Source organism: Aquarana catesbeiana, linkage group LG06, assembly GCF_042186555.1.
Source record: "Aquarana catesbeiana isolate 2022-GZ linkage group LG06, ASM4218655v1, whole genome shotgun sequence".
NCBI classification, from domain to species: domain Eukaryota; kingdom Metazoa; phylum Chordata; class Amphibia; order Anura; family Ranidae; genus Aquarana; species Aquarana catesbeiana.
The window spans coordinates 188,583,947-188,606,468 of NC_133329.1; the positions used below are offsets into that span (position 1 = coordinate 188,583,947).

The 22,522-nt window shown below is 44.3% G+C and overlaps 1 protein-coding gene across 3 annotated transcripts in view; it reads right to left on the reverse strand.

Moving 5' to 3' along the window:
• Positions 1–22,277, reverse strand: part of SNX29 (sorting nexin 29) — a 2,112,233-nt gene extending 2,089,956 nt beyond the window's left edge. For 2 of the 3 annotated variants that reach the window (XM_073591167.1, XM_073591166.1), the window contains exon 1: positions 21,963–22,277. In XM_073591167.1, coding sequence (XP_073447268.1) covers positions 21,963–21,969 — 7 coding nt within the window. In that variant the 5' untranslated portion in view covers positions 21,970–22,277. The remainder of the gene's footprint in view (positions 1–21,962) is intronic. The other variant, XM_073591168.1, reaches the window with a different exon arrangement.
• Positions 22,278–22,522: the final 245 nt, after the last annotated feature.

Consider the following 22,522-nt stretch of genomic DNA (forward strand, 5'->3'; position numbering starts at 1 on the left):
CAACCTATCCAAAACCGAGCTCATGATATTTCCTCCCTCGGGTGCCACTTCCCCTGATTTCTCTGTCAATATCAACGGCTCAATTATCAACCTATCCCCCCAAGCCAAGGTCCTAGGTGTAATCCTGGACTCTGAACTAACCTTTCGGCCCCACATTCTATTACTATCCAAAATTTGCCACCTCAACTTCCGCAACATCTCCAAGATACGCCACATTCCTAACCAATGTCAACACAAAGCTTCTAATCCACTCCCTGGTCATCTCCCGCCTCGACTACTGCAACTCCCTCCTCATTGGCTTACCTCTAAATATGCTGTCCCCACTTCAGTCCATCATGAACGCTGCTGCCAGGCTCATCCACCTCACAAACCGCTCAGTGTCTGCTATATCCCTCTGCCAATCCCTCTATTGGCTGCCACTCAGTCACCGAATTAAATTCAAGATGCTAACTATAACTTACAAAGCCATCCACAACCTGGCCCCCAGCTACATCTCTAACCTAGTCTCAAAATACCAACCTAATCATTCTCTTCGCTCCTCCCAAGACCTCCTGCTCTCAAACTCCCTTGTCACCTCATCCCATGCTCGTCTTCAGGACTTCTCCAGAGCTTCTCCCATCCTCTGGAATGCTCTACCCCAATCCGTCTGATTTTCTCCTACTTTATCCACTTTCAGACGATCCCTGAAAACTCATCTTTTCAGAGAAGCCTATCTGGCCCCCACCTAACAACTATACATTTATCTTCTCAATCAGCACATCACCCACAATTATTACCTCTTGTATCTCTTGACCTTCCCTCTTAGATTGTAAGGAGCAGGGCCCTCTGATTCCTACTGTATTGAAGTGTATTGTATTTGTACTGTCTACCCTCAAGTTGTAAAGCGCTACGTAAACTGTTGGCACTATATAAATCCTGAATAATAATAACAGATTTACGGAAAAATCAATAAAAAACTTTATTGAACCATGAAAATTAAGCTTTTAAAGAAAAGCACACTTTACCTGCTGTAAAATATAAGAGGCAGCTACGTTATGCTTTGGGGCTGCTTTTCTTCATCTGGCACAAAGTGCCTTTACCGTGCAATGAAATTTAAGGAATATCTGGAGTGAAATGTGTAACCTAGTGTAAGAAAGTTGTCTCAGTCATAGGTCATTGGTACTTTAAACAGAATAATACAGAAAAAGTGTATACCCAGAGAGCACGAGAATGGAGTTTTAAGGTGCAAGAAAATCAAAATCAAATTTACAAAAAAAATAGAATTTTTATTACACAGATAGTATAAAACTCAATGGTCAAGGTACAAAAGTGTTATTGCCTCAAAGTGTTTGTTTCGCCACAAACGGGGCTTCTTCTGGAGCTTTTGTAGAACCTTGTTAATAATACTTTATCACCTTTCAAAGTGATCACGGTTCCAAATGATCCCCTAGACCCACCAAGAGGTTCAATGGGGAACGTCTGTGCCTTAAAAGACTGAGGGAAGAACGATTGCCCTATAGTCACACCTATTTTCTCAAGAAGTTTTGCAAATTGATCGATCAATATTCATATCTTTCCCGATTGCAAATTTCCTATGGTGGCGGCAAATTTCAGGGTAATTGTGTCATCTGAGCACTCCTGTCTTTCAGTTTGCCACTGTTCCTTAGCTCAGTGTCAATATGACACCTCTTTAACCAGGGAAGATCAAAGGAAACCTTTATTTAATCACAAGGGATTAACCCTTTTGGACAGGTTAGGGAGCCTCACTGATAACAGGGTGAATGGCCACAGCCTTCCAACAGAATAATGATCCAAGTGTTGTCAATTATATTGATAAAATAGTAAATTATTATTATTATGCAAATTCTAGGCCTCCTCTGTACCAATATATTGCCAATAATAATATAAATTCAGAAATTATTGTTATCATGGAAACAGGAACACAATCTTCTCAAAGTGAATTCAAGGCAACTTTTCCAGAGAGTGTAGCATTTATTGGATCTCAGTAACACAAGGCAAGTCAAACAGAGTATATACAATATAATACAATAAATACAATACAATAAATAAGAAGTCCTGTGAGTCACCTTCAGTATATTCAGTTCTTCTGTCAAGCATAGCAAGCATGTGTACACTCCACACATCCAGCATATACAATATGTACAGTATACAGTTGTGCTCATAAGTTTACATACCCTGGCAGAATGTATGCTTTCTTGGCCATTTTTTCAGAGAATATGAATAACACCAGAAAAACTTTTTTCACTCATGGATAGTGTTTGGCTGAAGCCATTTATTATTAAACAACTGTGTTTACTCTTTTTCAATTATAATGAGTCTTTTTAAAGTCTTTTGTGGTGCCCATTCCTCTTGGCAAAAAGCCTCCAGTTCCTGTAAATCCTTGGGCTGTCTTGCATGAACTGCACGTTTGTGATCTCCCCAGAGTGTCTCAATGATGTTGAAGTCAGGAGACTGAGATGGCCACTCCAGAACCTTCACTTTATTCTGCTGTAGCCAATGACAGGTCAACTTGGCCTTGTGTTTTGGATCATTGTCATATAGGAATGTCCAAGTAGGTCCCATGTGCAGCTTACTGGTTGATGAATGCAAAATTTCCTCCAGTATTTTTTGATAACATACTTCATTCATCTTGCCATCAATTTTGACCAAATGTCCTGTGTCTTTGTAGCTCACACATCCCCAAAACATCAGCGATCCACCTCAGTGTTTCACAGTAGGAATGGTGTACCTATCATCATAGGTCTTGTTAACTCCTCTGCAAATTAAGCATTTATGGTTGTGGCCAAAAAGCTCAATTTTGGTCTCATTACTCCAAATGACTTTGTGCCAGAAGGTTTGAGGCTTGTCTCTGTGCTTTTTGGCATATTGTAAGCGGGATACTTTGTGGCATTTGCATAGTAATGGCTTTCTTCTGGTGACACGACCATGCAACCCATCTTTCTAAGTGCCTCCTTATTGTGTATCTTGAAAACAGCCACACCACATGTTTTCAGAGAGTCCTGTATTTCACCTGAAGTTATTTGTGGGTTTTTATTTCCATCCAAAACAATTCTCCTGGCAGGTGTGGCTGAAATTTTACTTGGTCAACCTTTGGTTTCAACAGAACCCCTCATTTTCCACATCTTGAGTGGAGTTTGAACACTGCTGATTGGCATTCTCAATTCCTTGGATATCTTTTTATATCCCTTTCCTGTTTTATACAGTTCAACTACCTTTCCCCCCAGATCCTTTGACAATTCTTTTGCTTTCCCCATTACTCAGAGTCCAGAAACCTCAGTTTAGTACTGGATAAAAGATGCAAGGGTCTGTAAGGAAACTCATCCAGAAACTCATTGACCTTTTATACACACACACCAATTACAAGCAAACAGATCAGGATGGTTACCTTTAACCACTTGACAACTGGGCACTTAAACCCCCCTCTTGACCAGACCAATTTTCATCTTTCAGTGCTCTCACACTTTGAATGACAATTACTCAGTCATGTAATACTGTACCCAAATGAATTTTTGTCCTTTTTTTCATACAAATAGAGCTTTCTTTTGGTGGTATTTGATCACCTCTGGGTTTTTTATCTTTTGTGCTATAAAAGACCAAAAATTTTGAAAAAAAAATGCATTTTTCTTAGTTTCTGTGATAAAATTTTGCAAATTATTAATTTTTCTTCATAAATTTTGGCCACAATTTATACTGCTACATATCTTTGGTAAAAATAACCCAAATTAGTGGATATTATTTGGTCTGTGTGAAAGTTATAGAGTCTACAAGCTGTGGTGCAAATCATAAAAAAATTGATCACACCTGATGTACTGGTGGCCTATCTCATTTCTTGCGACCCGAACAAGCCAGGAAAGTACAATTACCCCCCAAATGACCCCTTTTTTGAAAGCAGACATTCCAAGGTATTTAGTAAGATGCATGGTGAGGTTTTTGATGTTGTCATTTTTTCCCACAATTCTTTGCAAAATGAAGACCCCCCCCCACAAAATTGTCATTGTAATAGGTTATTTCTCTCACATGGCATGTGTATACCACAAATGACGCCCCAAAATACATTCTGCTACTCCTCCTAAGTATGGCAATACCAGATGTGTGGGACTTTTTCACAGCCTAGCCAAATAGCGAGGCCCAACATGCAGGGAGTACCATCAGGTGTTCTAGGAGCATAAATGAAAAATCTAACTTGTTGACTACCTATTACAGATTTAAAGGCCCCGGAGCACCAGGACAATGGAAACGCCCAAAAAGTGACCCCATTTTGGAAAGCTAACACCCCAACGTATAATCTATGAGGCATAATGAGTCTTTTGAATGGTTCATTTTTTTTTCCAGTTTTTGGAAAATGTGCGGAAAAAAAAAATGAAAACGCATTTTTTTTTTTTTTTTTTTACACAAAGTTGTCCATTTATAAGATATTTCCAACACATAGTATGTACATAGCAAAAATGACACCCCAAAATACATTCTACTACTCCTCCTGAGTATGGCAATACCACATGTGTGAGACACAGCCTGGCCACATACAGAGGCCCAAATTGAAATAGCACCTTCAAGGGTTTTAGGAGCATAAATTACACATCTCATTTCTCAACCACCTATTACACCGTTGAAGGCCCTGGAGCACCAGGACAATGGAAACGCCTACAAAATGACCACATTTTGGAAAGTTAACACCCCAACGTATAATCTATGAGGCATAATGAGTCTTTTGAATGGTTCATTTTTTTCCAGAAGTTTTTGGAAAATGTGGAAAAAAAGCATTATTTTTTTTTTTTTTTTTTTTTTTTTTTTTACACAAAGTTGTCCATTAATAAGATATTTCCAACACATAGCATGTACATAGCAAAAATTACACCCCAAAATACATTCTGCTACTCCTCCTGAGTATGGCGATACCACGAGTGAGACTTTTACACAGCGTGGCCCCATACAACGAACACTGTTAGGTGTTCTAGGGATACATAGCATGCACATACCAAGAATTACACCCCAAAATACATTCTGCTGAGCAAAGGGTAAACAAAAGATTATCTGTGGTTTTAGTAGCGCAGTTGTCCACAGGAGGATAGCACTGGTCCAGGCAACAGGCAGGAATACTGTCCATAGTCAATACAGGCAGCAGGCAGGGATACTCTCCATATACAGTCCAGGGTTAGTGCAGGCAGAGATTGTCAGCAGTGCCAAAATATTGGTCCTGGTAGTAGCCAGGAACAAGGACCATGTGGTGTGGTCAGTTCACACGACAGGCAGAGGCATAATGGCATAGGTCCTACAGGCAGAAGTAGAGCCTCGTTCAGGACAGAATGGGGACAGGGGTAGAGGCTTCTCCCACCCAAATCTCTTTGAAGCCCCTAAGTCTCCAGACCCTAATCTAGGAATGAGAAAACAAAAAAAAAATGTTTTCTTCATCCAGAAAAACAATTCTGGAGCCCCTCACATATATGAGACCCCTGTGTTATGAATCCCACTACTCCAGTGGCAGGGTACAAGATTAGTCCAAGAGGTAGGCAAAAAGCATGGTCAAACAGTCCGGATCAGGCAGAGGTATGTACAGAATCGGTAGGCAGAAGCGTGGTCGAATAACAAGCCAGGGTCAGTTACAGAGCAAGTAGAGGCATAAGGGGTGTGACAGTAAATGGCAGGAAGTGACGGTTATGTTTACCATACTTCACTAATAAATTAGTGAAGTATGGTAACGGCGGAAACAGTCAATTATGCAGAGGCCTGGTTGGGAAGGACATTGGGGACAATAATAAGTGGTGTCTCTTCTACCTCCTCCTCTGGTGCACACCCGGCATTTTTTCTGACGTTTTAGGCCTGTTGGTCTGGGAGGGATTTTATCGGGAAAGTGGCGTTCGGAGAGTCTGGTAATCACATCGGATTGAATGTTTTCTAGTGGGCCATTCGGGAATACAAGGACAGTGGTGATTTCCTCCTGGTAGCCAAGGAAGGAGTTGGGGCTTTCAGTGGAATTGTGATAGATAAATAGCTGTTGTATATGGCCAAATTAAACAAATAAATTGAAACTTTTTTATACCACTGGTATGTTCGTCTTGTGGCAAGGTAGGGTTCGAGCATTTGGTCGTTGAAGTGGACACCCCCCATGAACATATTGTATTCGTGGATACATGTTGGTTTTTGGATAGGGCCATTCCTCCTGGTGATCTCAACGAATGTATTGTTGTGGATCGAAGAAAGCAAGTATACATCTCTTCTCTCCCTCCACTTCACAGCCAGAATTTCCTCAAACTTGCCATATCCCCTCTTCTTGGCTTCTTGTTGACGAGGCTTTGAGGAAAGCCCTTCCGGTTCGTATTTACCGTGCCACATGCTGGAGTGTTCTTTCTGTGAAGGTTGCAGAACAGGGGCAAACTAGTATAAAAGTTGTCCACATACAAATGTAGTGGGTTTATGAGTTCCTAAACGATTTTCCTGCTTCATCCGATGTAGTCTGGGCAATAAGGGGGGGTGTAGCTGGGTGTCCTTCCCTTCGTATATCATGAAGGCATATGTATACCCTGTGGCTCGGTGGCACAATTTATAAATCTTCACCCCATAGCGGGCCCTTTTGGTGGGGATAAAATTGTTTTATGCCCAGCCTGCCAGAAAATTTGACAAGGGACGCATCCACGCATATGTGTTGATCTGGGGTAAACAACTGGGGGAAGATTTCAGAAAAATAATTTAGTAGTGGCAGAATATAAAGCTTGTCAAAATTTGGGTCATTTCGGGGAGAGCACTGGGTATTATCATTGTAGTGTATATGAACATAATACATATTTTTTGGTTAGTCCCATACAGAATGCGAGGCCCAAAAAAATTTTAAACTCCTCCACTGTTAGGGTTCTCCACTCGTAGGGACGAGCATAATAGGACGTTGGGTTACATGCTATGAATTGTTGTGCATACAGGTTGCACTGGGCCACAATTTATGCTAGCATGTCCTCAGTAAAAATTAAATGGAAAAAAATCAATCGGGGAAACATTTTCTGTGTCCACCTGGAATCCTGGCTGGGCAGTGAAAGGGGAAATGATAGCTTCTCCTGAATTAGGAGGAAGCCACAAGGGGTTCTGAAGGGAATGGGGAAGCCTGGCATGGGGCCTAACCCTTTGGGACGGAGGTGACACCCCACTGGTATGTGATTTTTGCCTAGGTACTGCGGTGCTGGTGGATGGCAATGTGGTGCTGGTGGATGGCACTCACCAGAATGCCTTCGTCTGGCGGGCGGACTCTCATCCTCCTCTGAAGCTGTCAGTGTTCCACTGCTTAGGACAGGCTCGTAGTCCACTTCAGACTCAGAATCTGAATATGAAGAGGAATCCGAAGCAGAGAGCTTCCCATTGCTCTCGTCGGCCGCAAGAATATTGTACGCCTCCTCAGCTAAAAATAATCTTAGACATTCTTGGTGGTGACAAATGGCACTGATATGTGGCACTGATGACACTGATGTGGCAATAGTGACAGATGGCACTGATGACACATGACACTGGCAGATGGCACTGATGAAACATTGCACTGATGTGGCAGGTGACACTGACAGGTGGCACTGACGACAGATGGCACTGTGACACCAATGGCACTGATGTGGCACTGTATGGGCACTATTTGGGCTGATTTGTGTGTTTTCACCATAATTGATGTTCACAAAACGGTTGGCACTCACAGATCTGCAGCACGGAAGCTCTCCCTCCTCACACGCTGTCTCTGTGTGAGGAGGGAGAGCCGGCAATGAGAGATGATCTCATATGTTTACATTTGAGATCATCTCACATTGGACACTCCGATCGAGTGCTAAATGGCCGTTGTGATTGGTCATTTAGCATGATCTGTGGATTGGCTGTGTCCAAGGGACAAGGCCAACACAGAATTTCCCTGATGCGCACCCACGGCGGCGCGCACAGAGGAAGTAATCAGGAGGACGTCCAAGGACGCCCTCCCGGCAATTGAGCGCCGCGCTGTAGCCGTCTTTTGGCTATAGCACGGGCGCGAACTGGTTAATAGCCATTCAATTCCCTTTGTGTCAACTTGTGTGCATGTTATCAGGCCAAAATCACCAGGGTATGTAAACTTTTGATAAGGGTAATTCGGGTAGTTTCTGTTGTCATTATAATTTAAAAAAAGAGTAAACACAATTGATTGATAATAAATGGCTTCAGCCAAACACTAACCATGAGTGAAAGAAATGTTTCCTGACAGACTCCATGGCAGTCTACGTGTGGGTTAACCCCGCCTCCTCTTCAATGCTATAGGACCCCATTCCCATAAATTTGAACTCACCGCTCGGGACTGCATTCCTTTTTTGTCCTCCTCCATGGACCTTCATCACATATGCTCACGTTTGGTGTCCTGTCAGGATGGTTCCTGAAATTTGGCATACCAACTATGCGGTGCAAAGCCCAGGGCCCAGCCACGGGCGGGTGAGTGGCTTCTTAGGCACAGGATACCCCGGTGGTGGAGGGGTACTACCTATGTATGCCCAAGATAGACGTCTGCAGAGCAACATGGCTGGCAAGGTCTACTGTTTCCTTTAATCTTCCATGGCAGTCGTTTATGTTTATTTGTATGGTTGTACCTTTCCCTTCCCTGTTAAATACTTTTTTTTTGTGTTTGTGTGCAGTTTTTCAGCCTCTGGGCGCTTGGAACGCTCCTGCGTTCCAAGTCGCCGCTTCTCTTACGAGTTGTGATGGCCGCTGGCATCTGCGCATGCGCGGGACCGAGGTGGTACCGAGGCTTGGTTCACGCATGCAGAACCAAGCCAGAACCATGCCGATGTAGCACCTGGCGGCCGCACAAGCGCATTTTAGTTGAGCTCCACGGCGCAGGCGCGAGGTGAGGGAGGGACTGACGTCATCCGGGAGGGCAATTTAAAAGGCTGTCAGCTCCTGTCAGGTTGGGAATCCCTGTGGGCAGAGAGCGTCAGCCTCCTCGAGCCCAGAATTGCACAGGACTAGGTAAGCCTTGATGGATCCTTCCCCTCCTTAAAGGGGTATTAAAAAATAAAATTAAAAAAAAAAAAAAAAAAAAAAACATTTTTCTTCTTCCTCTTCTCTCTTCCCCTATTGTCTCCTGGCTTATCCTAGGGTGTCCGCGTAGCCTCTTGATATAAATATGTGCGATTTCCCTCAATTTGCTTCGCGTTCTGTCTGGAGGTCATGGACAGGTCACCGCCCTCACGCAAAAGGTATGTGCAGTTGAGGGGGAGGGGCTGAGATTCTTTATGTGTAATTAAAGAATGAGTTAACCTCTGTGACTCTCCGTCCGGGACCCAACAGAGATGTTCCCATTCCTCTTCCAAGCAGAGGGGATGTTCCCATTCCTCCTCCAGTCACCACACCAACCGCCATGACAGCCGCTCTGATTGCACAGCCTGCTGGGGATGTGGGACACCAGTACCGGAGGGCAAGTCACTGTGTGACCCATGTTATGCCCGAGCGGTTGGGGAAAAAAAAAAATAGGATTTTTATAACAGCTTACCTGTAAAATTCTTTTCTTTGAAGTACATCAGGGGACACAGAGCCATAGTACTTACTATGTGGGTTACAGGCCATTTTCAGGTGATGGACACTGGCACACCCTAAGACAGGTAGTCCACTCCCTATATAACCCCTCCCACTACTGGGAGTACCTCAGTTTTTGTAGCAAAACAATACACGTGTATACTAGAAAGAGGGCTGGGACCTCTGTGTCCCGTGATGTACTTCAAAGAAAAGGATTTTACAGATAAGCTGTTATAAAAATCCTATTTTCTTATCGCACATCACGGGACACAGAGCCATAGTAGTTACTATGTGGGATGTCCCATAGCAATGCCAACTGAAGTGAGGGAGACACAACAAAAAGTAGGGCACCATGAGATCAGAGGACTTATACTGCTGCCTGCAGCACACTGCGCCCAAAGGCGATATCCTCATGACCTTTTACATTTACTTGATAGAATCTGGTAAATGTATGGACTGAAAACCAAGTTGCGGCCTTGCAGATTTGAGCCATGGAGGCTTGGTGACGCACTGCCCAGGAAGTACTATCAGCCCTGGTGGAGTGCGCTTTAATATAAAAAGGTGGAACTTTCCACTTTAAACCATAAGCTTGAACAATCACTTGTCGAATCCATTTAGAAATAGTAGATTTCGATGCTGCTTGTCCTCTTTTAGGACCTTCAGGCAACACAAACAAAACATCCGTTTTTCCGAATCTGAGCAGTTGCCTTGAAGTAGACGTTGACTGCTCTCACCACATCAAGAGAATTTTTCTTCCATAGAACAGGGTTCTGGAAAAAAAATGAAGGTAGAACAACATCCTGGTTTAGATAAAAACCTGACACTACCTTCAGTAGAAAGTTAGCATGAGGATGCAATACTACCTTATCCTTGTGAATAATATGGCTCTTTACAAGAAAGAGCAGCCAACTCTGGATACCCCTCTAGCACAGGATATGGCTACCAGAAAAACTAGTTTCCTTGTCAAAAGGTCCAAGGGAATATGTCGTATCGACTTCCCTTCCTGCTTGATCCTGCAAAGAAGTCATGGACGCAGGCAGAATAGGAGGGAATTCATAAATCAGTGAGAACTGATTCCAAGGGAACAGCAAGGCATCTGTTCCGCATGCTAGCGGATCCTTTGTTCTTGACACAAAGTTGTCAATTTCTTTGTTGAAACTGGACGCAAACAGATCTACGTCTGGGATCCCCCATCTTTGACATATTGACAGAAAGGTATCGGGGTGAAGGAACCATTCTCCCAGGAACAACTGCTCGAGACTCAAAGTAGTCCGCCTGCCAATTTTCTATAACTAGTATGAAGACTGCCGAAAGGCAAAGTACATTGTTTTCTGCCCAAGATAGGATATGATTCACCTCACTGGGCCGCACAACTTCTTGTGCCCCCTTGGTGATTGATATAGGCCATTGCTGTGGCATTTTCGGATTGGATCCTGACAGGACAATTCCGTAACTGAACGTTCAGACCCTCCGGACCAAGAGCTCTGCCTGAATCTCTAGAATGTTGCTGGGCAAGGTCATTTCTGATCTGGACCACTTCTCTTGGATAGTTGCCTCTTCCAGCACTGCTCCCCAACCCAAAAAAGGTTGGCATATATTGTTACCACTTCCGAGGTAACTGTAGGAAGGATTTTCCCCTTTCCCCAGATTTTTAGTTATTAACCATAAACTGAGGCTTGACGCACCTTTGGAGTCAGACACATTGGGAAATCCAGAGCTTGAACCTTCTTGTTCCAAGCTGATAGGATACTGTTTTGCAGCAGTCTTGAATGAAACTGAGCATAAGGAATGGCCTCGGATGAAGCCACCATCTTTCCCAACAACCTCATGCAAAGCTGAATAGAAAGATTCATCTTGCTTCGACCACCTGAATCAGTTCCTTTATGGCGCTGATCTTTGCCTGGGGCAAGAATACCCTTTTCTGGGTGTATCTATGATCAGACCCAAGTATTTTAGCCTTCTTCATGCTTTCAAGGAAGATTTCTCTAGGTTGAGAATCCAACCTAGGTATTCCAGGTAGTTGAATGTGGCGACCATACTTTGGTCTAAGCGGGCTACCGACTCGTCTATCAAGAGCAGACTGTCTAGGTAAACTATAATTGTTATACCTTGGGCCCTTAATCTGGCTAGAGGAGGGGCCAGAAGTGCAGTAGCTAGACGGAAAAGCAGAGCTACAAACTGAAAATGAAGATTTTCTACCTTGAAAAGTAGATATTACTGGTGAGCAGGGAAATAGGCACATGGAGGTATGCATCCTTGATGTCGATTGACGCCAGAAGTTCTCCTCCTTGTAGGATGGAGACAATGAGGATGAGGATTACCTATTGAACTTGACGGCGGAGGCCGTTGTGACTGCCTGGAGGATGATGCCCCTGGCACTGGAGAAGGAGCTTGTTAAAATGAAATACATTTACTCCTTTTCTTAAATGGCAATGGGGTACTTTTTCCACTAGAAATTCTTTGGATGTATTACCCAAATCATTCCCAAACAGCCATTGCACCGCAAAAAGGAAGACTAGCCAGGAGCTTCTTGCATGGCACTTAGCAAAAGGTGCGAGGCCTGAAAGATAGAATCTCTCATAGCGACTATTGCAAACATAAAGCTGCTAGTAGCTTGCCAGATCCTGGGCCTGCTGAACAGGATAACCTTGAGCACCTGTTTAAACTGGTCTCTCAAGGATTGACCAATTACTGTCAACACAGGCTGAAACACTCAACCTGCCTGAGAAAAAAAGCATTTGAGCATTGTCTGCCGGACAAGTCAAACTTTTATTCATAGAGGATATAGCAGCGTCAATTGCTGGTATCCCCACCTGAATTTTTTCCTCCATAGGATAAAATGTGGAAAAACTTTTTAGGAAGGAAAATCTGGGTGATCCCACTCAGATACAAAAAGCTTTTCCAGCAATGAATGGACAGGAAAGGCATGCACAGCTTGAGGAGGCTTCAGCGAACCCAAACACAGTTAAGGGTACATAAATGTGGAGCGGACCATCAGTAAAAAATTGCACCATCAATCTTACAGATTGTGAAGCTGATCCCCCGCATTTGACCCCTCAGAAGGGGAGTCATCAGCCTCACCACGGTCCCCTAAGGGAAATTAATCTTTTCCCGCCCCCAGTTCCTCAGTTTGAGGGTCCTGGGTAATGGAAGGGAACCTGTCGCATTTTGTCCCACACTGGGATGCAATTAAAGCCGCTAACCTTTTTTTTTTCCACACATTATATGGCTGGGAAAAAAACCTCTTTAGTAAAATAGACAGGGGCTGCAGTGTTGAAAACAATTGCAAACATTTCATGGCCCCGATGCTCACTCTGACCAGCCACCCCCTCTCAGGGGAGGATGCCATTGTAGAGATGAGTAGGCTTTCCAGAGCTTGAGGGAGACCCTTTTAGCCCATTTTTGGGGGTGTTTCAACGCCCTCTTCTGACTATAGCCCGATGCACAAATGCAGAGGTACTACCAGAAGAAATCGCATCCACTGCTTGAGCAAATGTCCAGCCACTGCTGCTGCTATTAACGCTCAGCCTGATGCTTTTAGTAAATGTGCCAAGGGAATGCCGCCTGTGTCACCAACCTCCTACATGCCCCTTTTTGCTCTTTGTCCCTCCGACATCTGCAGCCAGCAAAAATTGAGCTTTTAAACAAACTCCTGCGCTGGACGTTGCAGGGCACCAACGTCGCGCTAAGCCCTGCCCCCTTCCGTCATAGTGCGCTCCCCTTCTTTTCAGACACGGGCCTCCAATCCAACGGGATCGGCTTTTGTGTGGGGAGGAAAATGGCGAGGAGGAGACCCGAGACCGGCCGCCGTGCAGGGGCGGTGAAACAACGGAGCAGCATCGCTGATCGTTTTCTGGTTTCCCCCTTTCTAAGAAGAGGGGAAGCTTGGACCAGGTTGGGGGTGATTCAGTGAAGTGAAAAAAAAAAAATCCAATCTTAACGGAGGTCTGAGCTACTCGCCCGGAGGGAAGCCTGCTGTTTCTACTGCACAGCGTGATCTCTGAGGAAAGCATGGCAAAATACGTGCTCTATACAGTCCCCAGTGGTGACACTTAGGCATGACAATATTTACTTTTTAAAGGAGACATTTCATAAGAAAAAAATTTTTTTTTTTTTCTTTTTTTAAATTTCTTAGAAGTCTCCACTTACCTTTCCCCCCGCAGGGTTCTCTGTGGTAAAACTGCCAGACCCAATCTTCACCCCTCACAGTGGGCTCCTTTACCAAACCTTCAGGAACCGGGAACCCTCGGGGAAGCCACACTCCTGGACCTGTAAAGTACCCCACCAGTAAAACTTTATGGCTGAAAAAACCAAAGCTCTTGATCCTGGGGTCCAGCTCTCTAAAAAGAGAAGCATTACAGGCAAAACCTTGTTTCTCCAGACACGAGGCCCAGGTACCATTCAATTAGGCCTAGAAAAGACACTTTGAATGGATACGGTTGCATAGCTTGCCCCAGCAAAGGAATCTTTCAGTGGAGCTCAGCACAGCACATCTTTACTCGTGACCAACACCTAAGACACTGGCGAAAAAACTGTTGTACTCCCAGTAGTGGGAGGGGTTATATAGGGAGTGGACTTCCTGTCTTAGGGTGTGCCAGTGTCCAACACCTGAAGGTGGCCTATAACCCACCTAGAAACTACTATAGCTCTGTGTCCCATGATGTACGAAAAGAAAAAGACAGGAAACCAACAGATGGAGTCTCTTGTTAAGAATGTGCTGCAACAATCCCTTAGCTTAACCGGTTCAATACCGGGCAATTTCACCCCCTTCCTTCCCAGGCCAATTTTTAGTTTTCAGCGCTGTCACACTTTAAACATCAATTGCGCGGTCGTGCGACGTTGTACCCAAAAGAAATTGACGTCCTTTTTTTCACCACAAATAGAGCTTTTTTTTGGTGGCATTTGATCGCCTCTGCGATTTTTATTTTTTGCGCTATAAACAAAAGAAGAGCGACAATTTTGAAAAAAAACACAATATTTTTTACTTTTTGCTATAATAAATATCCCAATTTTTTTTTTTTAAAAACACATTTTTTCCTCAGTTTTGGCCGATACGTATTCTTCTACATATTTTTGGTAAAAAAAAAAAAAAAAAAAAAAAAAAAAAAAAAATCGCAATAACCGTATATTGATTGGTTTGCGCAAAAGTTATAGCGTCTACAAAATACAGGATAGATTTATGGCATTTTATTTTTTTTTTAGCGGCGATCGCGATTTTTTTTTGGTGACTGCGACATTATGGTGGACACATCGGACACTTTTGACACATTTTTGGGACCAATCACATTTATACAGCGATCAATGCTATAAAATTGCATTGATTACTGTGTAAATGTGACAGGCAGTGAAGGGGTTAACCACTAGGGGGCGGGGAGGGGTTAATATGTTTCCTAGGGAATGATTCTAACTGAAAGGGGAGGGGACGCACTAGGGGAGGAGACCGATCAGTGTTCCTCCGTTCTGGGAACACAGATCGCTCTCCTCAGAGCTGACAGGCTGTGGATCTGTGCATTTACACACACAGATCCACATGCCGGCCCGGTTAACGGGCAATCGCGGGTGCCCGGCGGACATCGCGGCCGCCGGGCACACGCACCGGGTCCCGAGGAACGCGGCGGGTGCGCGCGCGCGCTCCCGGCGGCGCACCCCCTAGACGGCCGGGAATCCCAGGACGTCATATGACGTCCACCCAGGATGGGAGATCCCATCTGTGGACGTTATATGACTATGGGCGGGTAGGGAAGTGGTTAAGGAGTGGGATACAACCCACATGCAGAGCCAGTCCACCACCCTATCTGGCTCCCTGGCTGACGAGGCCCAGGAGGATCCAGGCCCATCCCAGCCCTACGATGCCTCCCCCGGTTCTTCGGACAGTGAGTTGGAGGGAGATGAATTCATCGGTGGTTTTGACTTCACTCTGGTTTCCCCACTAGAGGCCCTTAAGTGGGAAGAGCCATCCATCCCGCCGGCTAAACAAAGGAAGTTCTTTAAACACTTGGGGAAGGATCGCTCTAACTTTCCGCTCCTTTTGGAATTAAAGGATATCATTGATGAGGAATGGAGCAAAGTTGACAAAAAAAAATCTATGTCAAGCAAAACTTCCAGATTATACCCCTTTAAGACAGAAGAAGTGAAACATCTGGAAAACGGTCCCCTTGTAGACACGGCGATGATGCGTCTGGCTAAACACGTTACTCTTCCCTTAGAGGATGCAGTGTCTTTCAAGGATGGGCTCGAGAGGAGTATAGACCAAGACCTCAAGGGAATTTACGGACTAGCAGGTATGGCTTGCTAACCCCGCCCTGGCCCTAGCAGCTATATCCAAGGCTATGGAAGCCTGAACAGAGAACGTGGACTTCGTACTTAGGGGTGTTTCAGAAGAGCTGGCCAGAAACTCAGCAGTCCAGGAACTGAAGTTGGCAGCAGCCTTCCTGGGGGAGGCTTCTATCGATCTTATCCGCCTGTTGGCCAGGACTATGCTATCCTCGGTCACTGCTAAGCGGGCCTTGTGGTTGCACCCTTGGCTCGCTGATCCAGCATCCAAACAAGTCTGGTGCAGGATTCCCTTTGAAGGGTCTTCGTTCGTCCACGGGTGGGAAGTCAGGCTTCCTACCCCAGGATAGGCTTCTGTTCGGTCACAAGAGACCCCAGCCCAGAAGACGCAGTAGTGGGCGTTCAAGGGAAGCACACTCTTACAGGCCTGGTCAGGACTTCAAAAGAATTTGGAGCAGAAGGCAGGCACCCTTCCGAAAGTCCACTAAGAACCAGGCATCCAGTGGACGCGAGCCGGCTAAGTCGTTTGGAGATTGGGCCCGCCCAGGCGGGTCGGGTGGGAGCTTGTCTGCTTCACTTCCTTCACGTTTGGGTGGCCTCAATCTCAGACTATTGGACCATCAAGACGGTCTCATTAGGCCACACATGGTCCTTCACCAGTACTCCTCCCTCCAGATTTATTTCTACCCTGCTATCATGGTTAGAAGAGAAGAGAAGAAGCTGGGTGTTGCTGTCCTACGTGGATTCACTGAAAACACAGGGGAGCGGCAGTGTTCGTTCCAAACGACAAGGAGTTTCAGGGGGTATTATCCCCCCTCTTCTTAGTACAGAAGTAAAACGGTTCATGGCGTCCAGTGATAGACCTAACTTACCTAAACAAGTTCATAAAATACGAGAGATTCAAAATGGAGACTCGGTCTACCATCCAACAAGCTGTGCAACCAGGCGATTGGCTAATTTCAATCAACTTAAAAGATGCTTACTTCCACGTGCCTGTGGCAGAGGAATTCTGCAAATACCTTTGGTTCTAAGTCAGGCAAGAACATTTGCAGTTCACCTGCCTCCCTTTCGGGCTGAAAACCTCACCCCAGGTGTTCTTGAAAGTTCTTCTAGCCGTGGTGGCCCTCATCAGAATAAAAGGGATACGCTTGTACCACTACCTCGACAACCTCCTGTTGCTGTCCCAAGACAGGGAGCAGCTGTTGGTCCACAAGGAGCTGGTTATCTCCATGTTAATCGAATTCGGATGGCTCCTAAACCAGGAACAAAGCCAGCTAGATCCAGTCCCGTGCCTGGTATACTTAGGGGCTCAGTTCAACACGGTGGAAAACACCATGTTTCTTCCAGTGGAGAAAAGCCCGGTCATCCGGGAGAGAATTTCTCAGGCTCTGAGCTCCCCACGCCTGAAGGCATCACAGTGCTTGAGAATTTATGGGCACGATGGTCTCTACGGCCCCCATGGTCAAGTGGGCTCTATGGAGGTTATGCCCTTTTCAGTCTGGGTTTCTTCAGCAATGGAAATCAGGGGACATCAATCGTTTCAGATAACATCATTGATGAGGAGCAGCCTCTCCTGGTAGCTTTAGCGCAGAAATCTACTCAATTGCAACTCCATTGCCCCTTCTCATGGGTCACGGTCACAACCGATGCCAGCGGGACTGGTTGGGGAGCCTTCTGCAGATCAGAACTTGCACAAGGCAAGTGGGTTGCTTACCCTCACAACCCGGGCTTAAATGTCCTGGTACTACGGGCAGCCTGGTGTGCCCTTCAGTCCTTCACTCATCTCTTGAAAGAGGAATCAGTATTAAGGATGTACAACACCACAGCGTTCTCCTATGTGATAAGATAAGGGGGCACTCGGAGCTCCACCCTGCTCCAAGAAGTCAAGCCCATCATGTCGTGGGGCCAGAAAAACCTGGCCAATATTTTGGCGGTCTTCATCCCCGGAGTACAGAACGTCCAAGTGGACTTCCTGTCGCGCACTCGATTAGACAATGAGTGGTCTCTTCATGTGCAGACGTTCAAGTGGATCCTGTCCCTGGGAGTCAATCCCGAAGTGGATCTATTTGCTTCTCCCTGCAACTTCAAGATCAAGAAGTATTACAGTCGGGGACGTTGCAGCCAGGCCTTTGGAAAAGATGCCCTGACAGATCAATGGAGCTTCAACAGGGCAAACGCCTTTCCACCGATCCCAATCATCCTCAGGTTCTTACGGAGACTCCAAGCGGAAGCGGTCAAGGTGGTGGTAAAAGCACCTTACTGGCCAAACAGGCCATGGTTTCCCCTCCTGATCCAGCTCAGCTTCCGGGATCCGGTACCCCTTCCTCTCAGGCCGGACCTTCTTTCTCAGGGGACAGTCCTGCACCCTTGTCCGGCATTACTGAGACTGAAGGTCTGGTTCTTGAGAGGGAGAGGCTGGAATCTCTTGGGTGTGCTTCAAGAGTAATTTCCACCCTCATGAGCTAAAGGAAGACCAGCACGAATAAAGTTTATGGGAGAATATGGGCCACGTTTGTTGAATTCTCATCCTCTGGATTTCTGAATGATCAGCCTGTAGAAGTCCAGGATATCCTCACCTTCCTTCAATCCGGCCTAGATCTATCTCTATCCATCAGCTCTCTTAGAGTCCAAGTCTCAGCCTTGTTGGTTTTCTCTGGAACATCGTGGGCTGTTCACCCTTTAATCTGGCAGTTCTTCCGTGGAGCATCAAGACTCAGGCCCCAAAGAAGGCCAAGAGTCCCCAAATGGGATCTTCCCCTTGTTCTCGACTCACTGTCTGGACTCAGTACCACGGGGTCTTCCCCGCTCTCTATTAAAGACCTTTCTGCAAAAGTCGCTTTCCTCGTAGCCATCACCTCGGCTAATAGAGTTGTATTTTATCTAAATTATACATACAAGTGAACTGATTGGAGGTTTGTTTTGTTTAATAAATGTTTAAATGTAAGAAATTTTCTGTATCACTTATTACTTAAGGTTGGTTCCACACTCCACAGCGCTTTGGCAGCGGTGCGCATTCATTTCAATGGGCAGGAGTGGTGGAGGAGCGGTATACACCGCTCCAAAGGTGCTGCTTGCAGGACTTTTTAAACATCCTGCCAGCGCATTGCCTCAGTGTGAAAGCACTCGGGCTTTTCACACTGAGACTGCAGGGGAGCCGATTTGCAGGCACTTTACAGTAGGGCTGCAACTAACGATTATTTTCAGAATCGATTAGTTGGCCGATTATTGTTTCGATTAATAACATCAAAAGAAAGTGTGGTGTATAATTTAGTTAATATGTAAAGTTTTTTTTAAAAAAAGGCAATTTATTCTTAAATATCTCTATGCAGTGGTAAATATAAATAACCAACTATATGGTTCGGGAGCAAAATCTCTAATCCACTCTGAGAATAACAGACAGAAGAGATATACTCTATATACTATTAAAGAGTGAATCTGGTAAACATCAGACTCAGAGATCAAATTTTTGCATTAAAAAAAACAATGTCTTCCTTCAAAAAAAAAAAAAAAAAAAAAAAATGTAATTTTAAGAACGTTCATTTTCGATTTTCTAATTGTTAGTGGGGTCAAATTGACGTTCATTTTCAACCACAGTGACGGGAAAATTTGGAAATAGAAAACTTCTTGGTCAAGCGAATTTTTAGACAGTGTATGTGGTTTTCATTCAGAGATTACATTCATTTTAAACAGAAATGTTAAAAGCAAGTGAAAATTTCAAACAACATTCTTTCATTCAGCGAATGTATAAAGATTTTTCGTCTGAATATTTTTGTCTGAAAATTGATCCGTGTGACCAGCATAAGGCTCGGTACACACCTATGCAGTTTGCTTGTGATCTGTTTCTGCAGTGCTTTTTGATTTTTGCACACATGATTTTGCTGCAATTTGCGTTTTTGCATTTTGTTGGCTAATGTGTTGTTGGGCAGATTAAAAAACACAAATTGCTGCAAAAACGCATTACATGCTTTTCTGCAGCTTCTCCATTGAAGCATATTGAACCAAAAAAAGCACAGTTTTGGGTTAAAAAAAAAAAGTTACTGACCCTTTCCAAACATGCAGTGGCTGAAAAAAGCATAGATGTGAACGTGTCCCATAGGAAACCATGTAAATGAACTGTAGTGCGTTTCTGCAAAAAGCACCAAAAAACACACATACTGTAGGTGTGAACCAGGTCTAAGACATTTACTAAAATAATGGGGTTAAAAAAAATAAAATTAGCCCTTTATAGTACAAAAAAAGCAGATAATCACTACTGTAAGGGGTTCATTTTTTTACTGTAGAACTGTGAAAGTAATATTTACAGTAGCAATTTGCTCTTTTTGTACTATAAAGGGCTCATTTTAACCCCATTATGTTACTGGCCGATTAATCGATTATGAAACTAGTAATCGATTATTTTCATAATCGATTAGTTGCCGATTAATCGATTCATTGTTTCAGCCCTACTTTACAGGCACTATTTTTAGCCTGAAACGCCCCATTGTGAAAGGGGTGTAACTGTTAGATTTTATGAGATGAAGGGAAAAGGGAAAAGAAAAAAAAAAAAAAAAAAAATCGGCTTAACATATGGGCCCCAAAAAAAAACAAATCGGCATCATATATCGGCCACCGCGCTTTCTAAATATCGGCATCGGCCAGAGAAAAACCCATATCGGTCGACCTCTAGTTTGGGGGTCAGGAGTATGAGAGGCAGAGTTCGGATTAAGTGAGGCAGAGTTCTGGGGTCATGAGTAAATGAGGCAGGGGAAAGGCTTGTGGCATAAATTCCTCTACCCCCAAACACTCATTCCAGTACTTCCCTCTCTACACAAACTTCAGACAGCTCAATGGTGTGACAGGATTTGTTCTTATTCCCAGGCTCAAATGAATGGGCTGTCAAAACACACAGTACAGGAACTGTACCGATCCTGGTGTGAAACAGACCTTAAAGCCTGGTACACACTAATAGATTTGTTTTTGTTCAAAAAAAAAAAAAATTATATATCTCTGGTGGGAGCCACTGTACTAACGATCCAACGTTTGTACAGCGATCTCCCCCGCTGAGCTGCTGTGTTCTGACAGGTGGAAAGCCCCCTGCCAAAACACTCCAGTCAGCACTCTCAGCTATTTCCTGAGAGCGCTGATTGGGAGCTGGTCAGCTGCTGGTTTTCCAGCAAACAGTCAGACCAGCTAAAATACACACGGCCCGAATGTCGGGCGTTTTTTATTGAACCGGCCAATGTCTCCAAACATTCGGCCCGTGTATACTAGGCATAAAGGAGAAGAGCTTCAAGCAGAGCAGCCAAACTTCTGCAGCACTGGCTTTACTTCAACAAAAACAATAGTGATTGGCAGGAAAAAAAAAAAAAAATCAATCCTAATGCTTGCTATACACAGCTCAAATTTCAACAGCAGGAATCGGCTGAAATTCGAACCATAGGTGGCCCTGATGGCAAAGGAGCTACGTGGAATATTCTCGACCAGAGGCTGCAGCCAGTCAGGTAGTGCTTGCCTAGCCAAAAAGTTAAATATATAAAAAAAAAAAAAAAGAGGCAGACTTAGGGACCACTTGGTCTTTTTTCTGCCATGACTCTTCTAAATGTCTGCCAGTGTCTGAGTATTTAAACATCCACAAGTACCTAAATACAATAGCTGGCAGGAAAATTCTGCCAGTTCAACTACTGGGGCTGAGCAAGGAAAATGTAACCATAACTTCTTACCAGAGGGACCAGTTGCTGGAAGTACTTGATATTGCCAACAGGCATAATTATGATCTCAACTAGCGATAAACTGGGCTGGCCTCTGAACATCAAAATTTTAGTTTTTCAGATAGAGATGACTTTGGAGGATGCCGAGCTCATCTCTAATCTCAGACTCTGTAGCTGTTCGAAGCATCTTTCCTCTATGATAGAAAAAGCAGAGGGCGGACCAACCCTTTGATTGAATGCCTTATATTTTTTTACACTTACAAGCAAATAACCATTAGATAGCAAAAAATGTGTCATAATCAATGAGTATTGTTATAATCACCAGGAGTACAGATACTTAAATTGATGTGATCTTTTACTGTGTATTCTTGCTTTAGTTTATTGGATTCAAGGTAAAAAGCTGCAAGTAACATGAAGCAATCTTACAGAGTCAGATTAGTTGTAGCAATGTTTAAACATGCACAGTTGATAAAGCCCACAGACTCCCTTGTCGCTACCACTCACCATTCATTTTCCCGACTCTTTGCACTCAAGAGCAAACAAACAGCACTGACAAGAAACCCGTAAAAAGTCAGCTTCGCCCCGGACGGTAAATCCAATCCCTTGTTCAGTAACATAGGACAGCCGAAATAGTCTATAGTCATAGAGTAGTATTTGTTACGCGACAGGCTTGTCAATAACACAATCAACCAACTCACATAATTTTCCAAATAATACATAGCTAAATGCAATGTGTAAATAACACTAAGGGCGTATGCCTGCCTTTTAAACCAAACATTGTCAGGAAAAATGTATGCACTGCACTACATAACTCCCCCTTGGTGAAAATGGTATGTTCCATACATGACGGACATGACGTAACCATGTCACGTGACCCATATCGTGCCAATGACTGCGATCAGGAAAGGCTCTTGGAGGTTGCGTATAACATAATGCTGACTGGTTGCTGGGCTTGGTCAGGCGGAGCTAAATCTGGCAGTATGCTTCACTTTTGTTTCAATTTCCGCATTGTTTTAAAGCTTTATGTTAGCAAGAATTAGGTTACATTCTGCTGGACAAAGAAC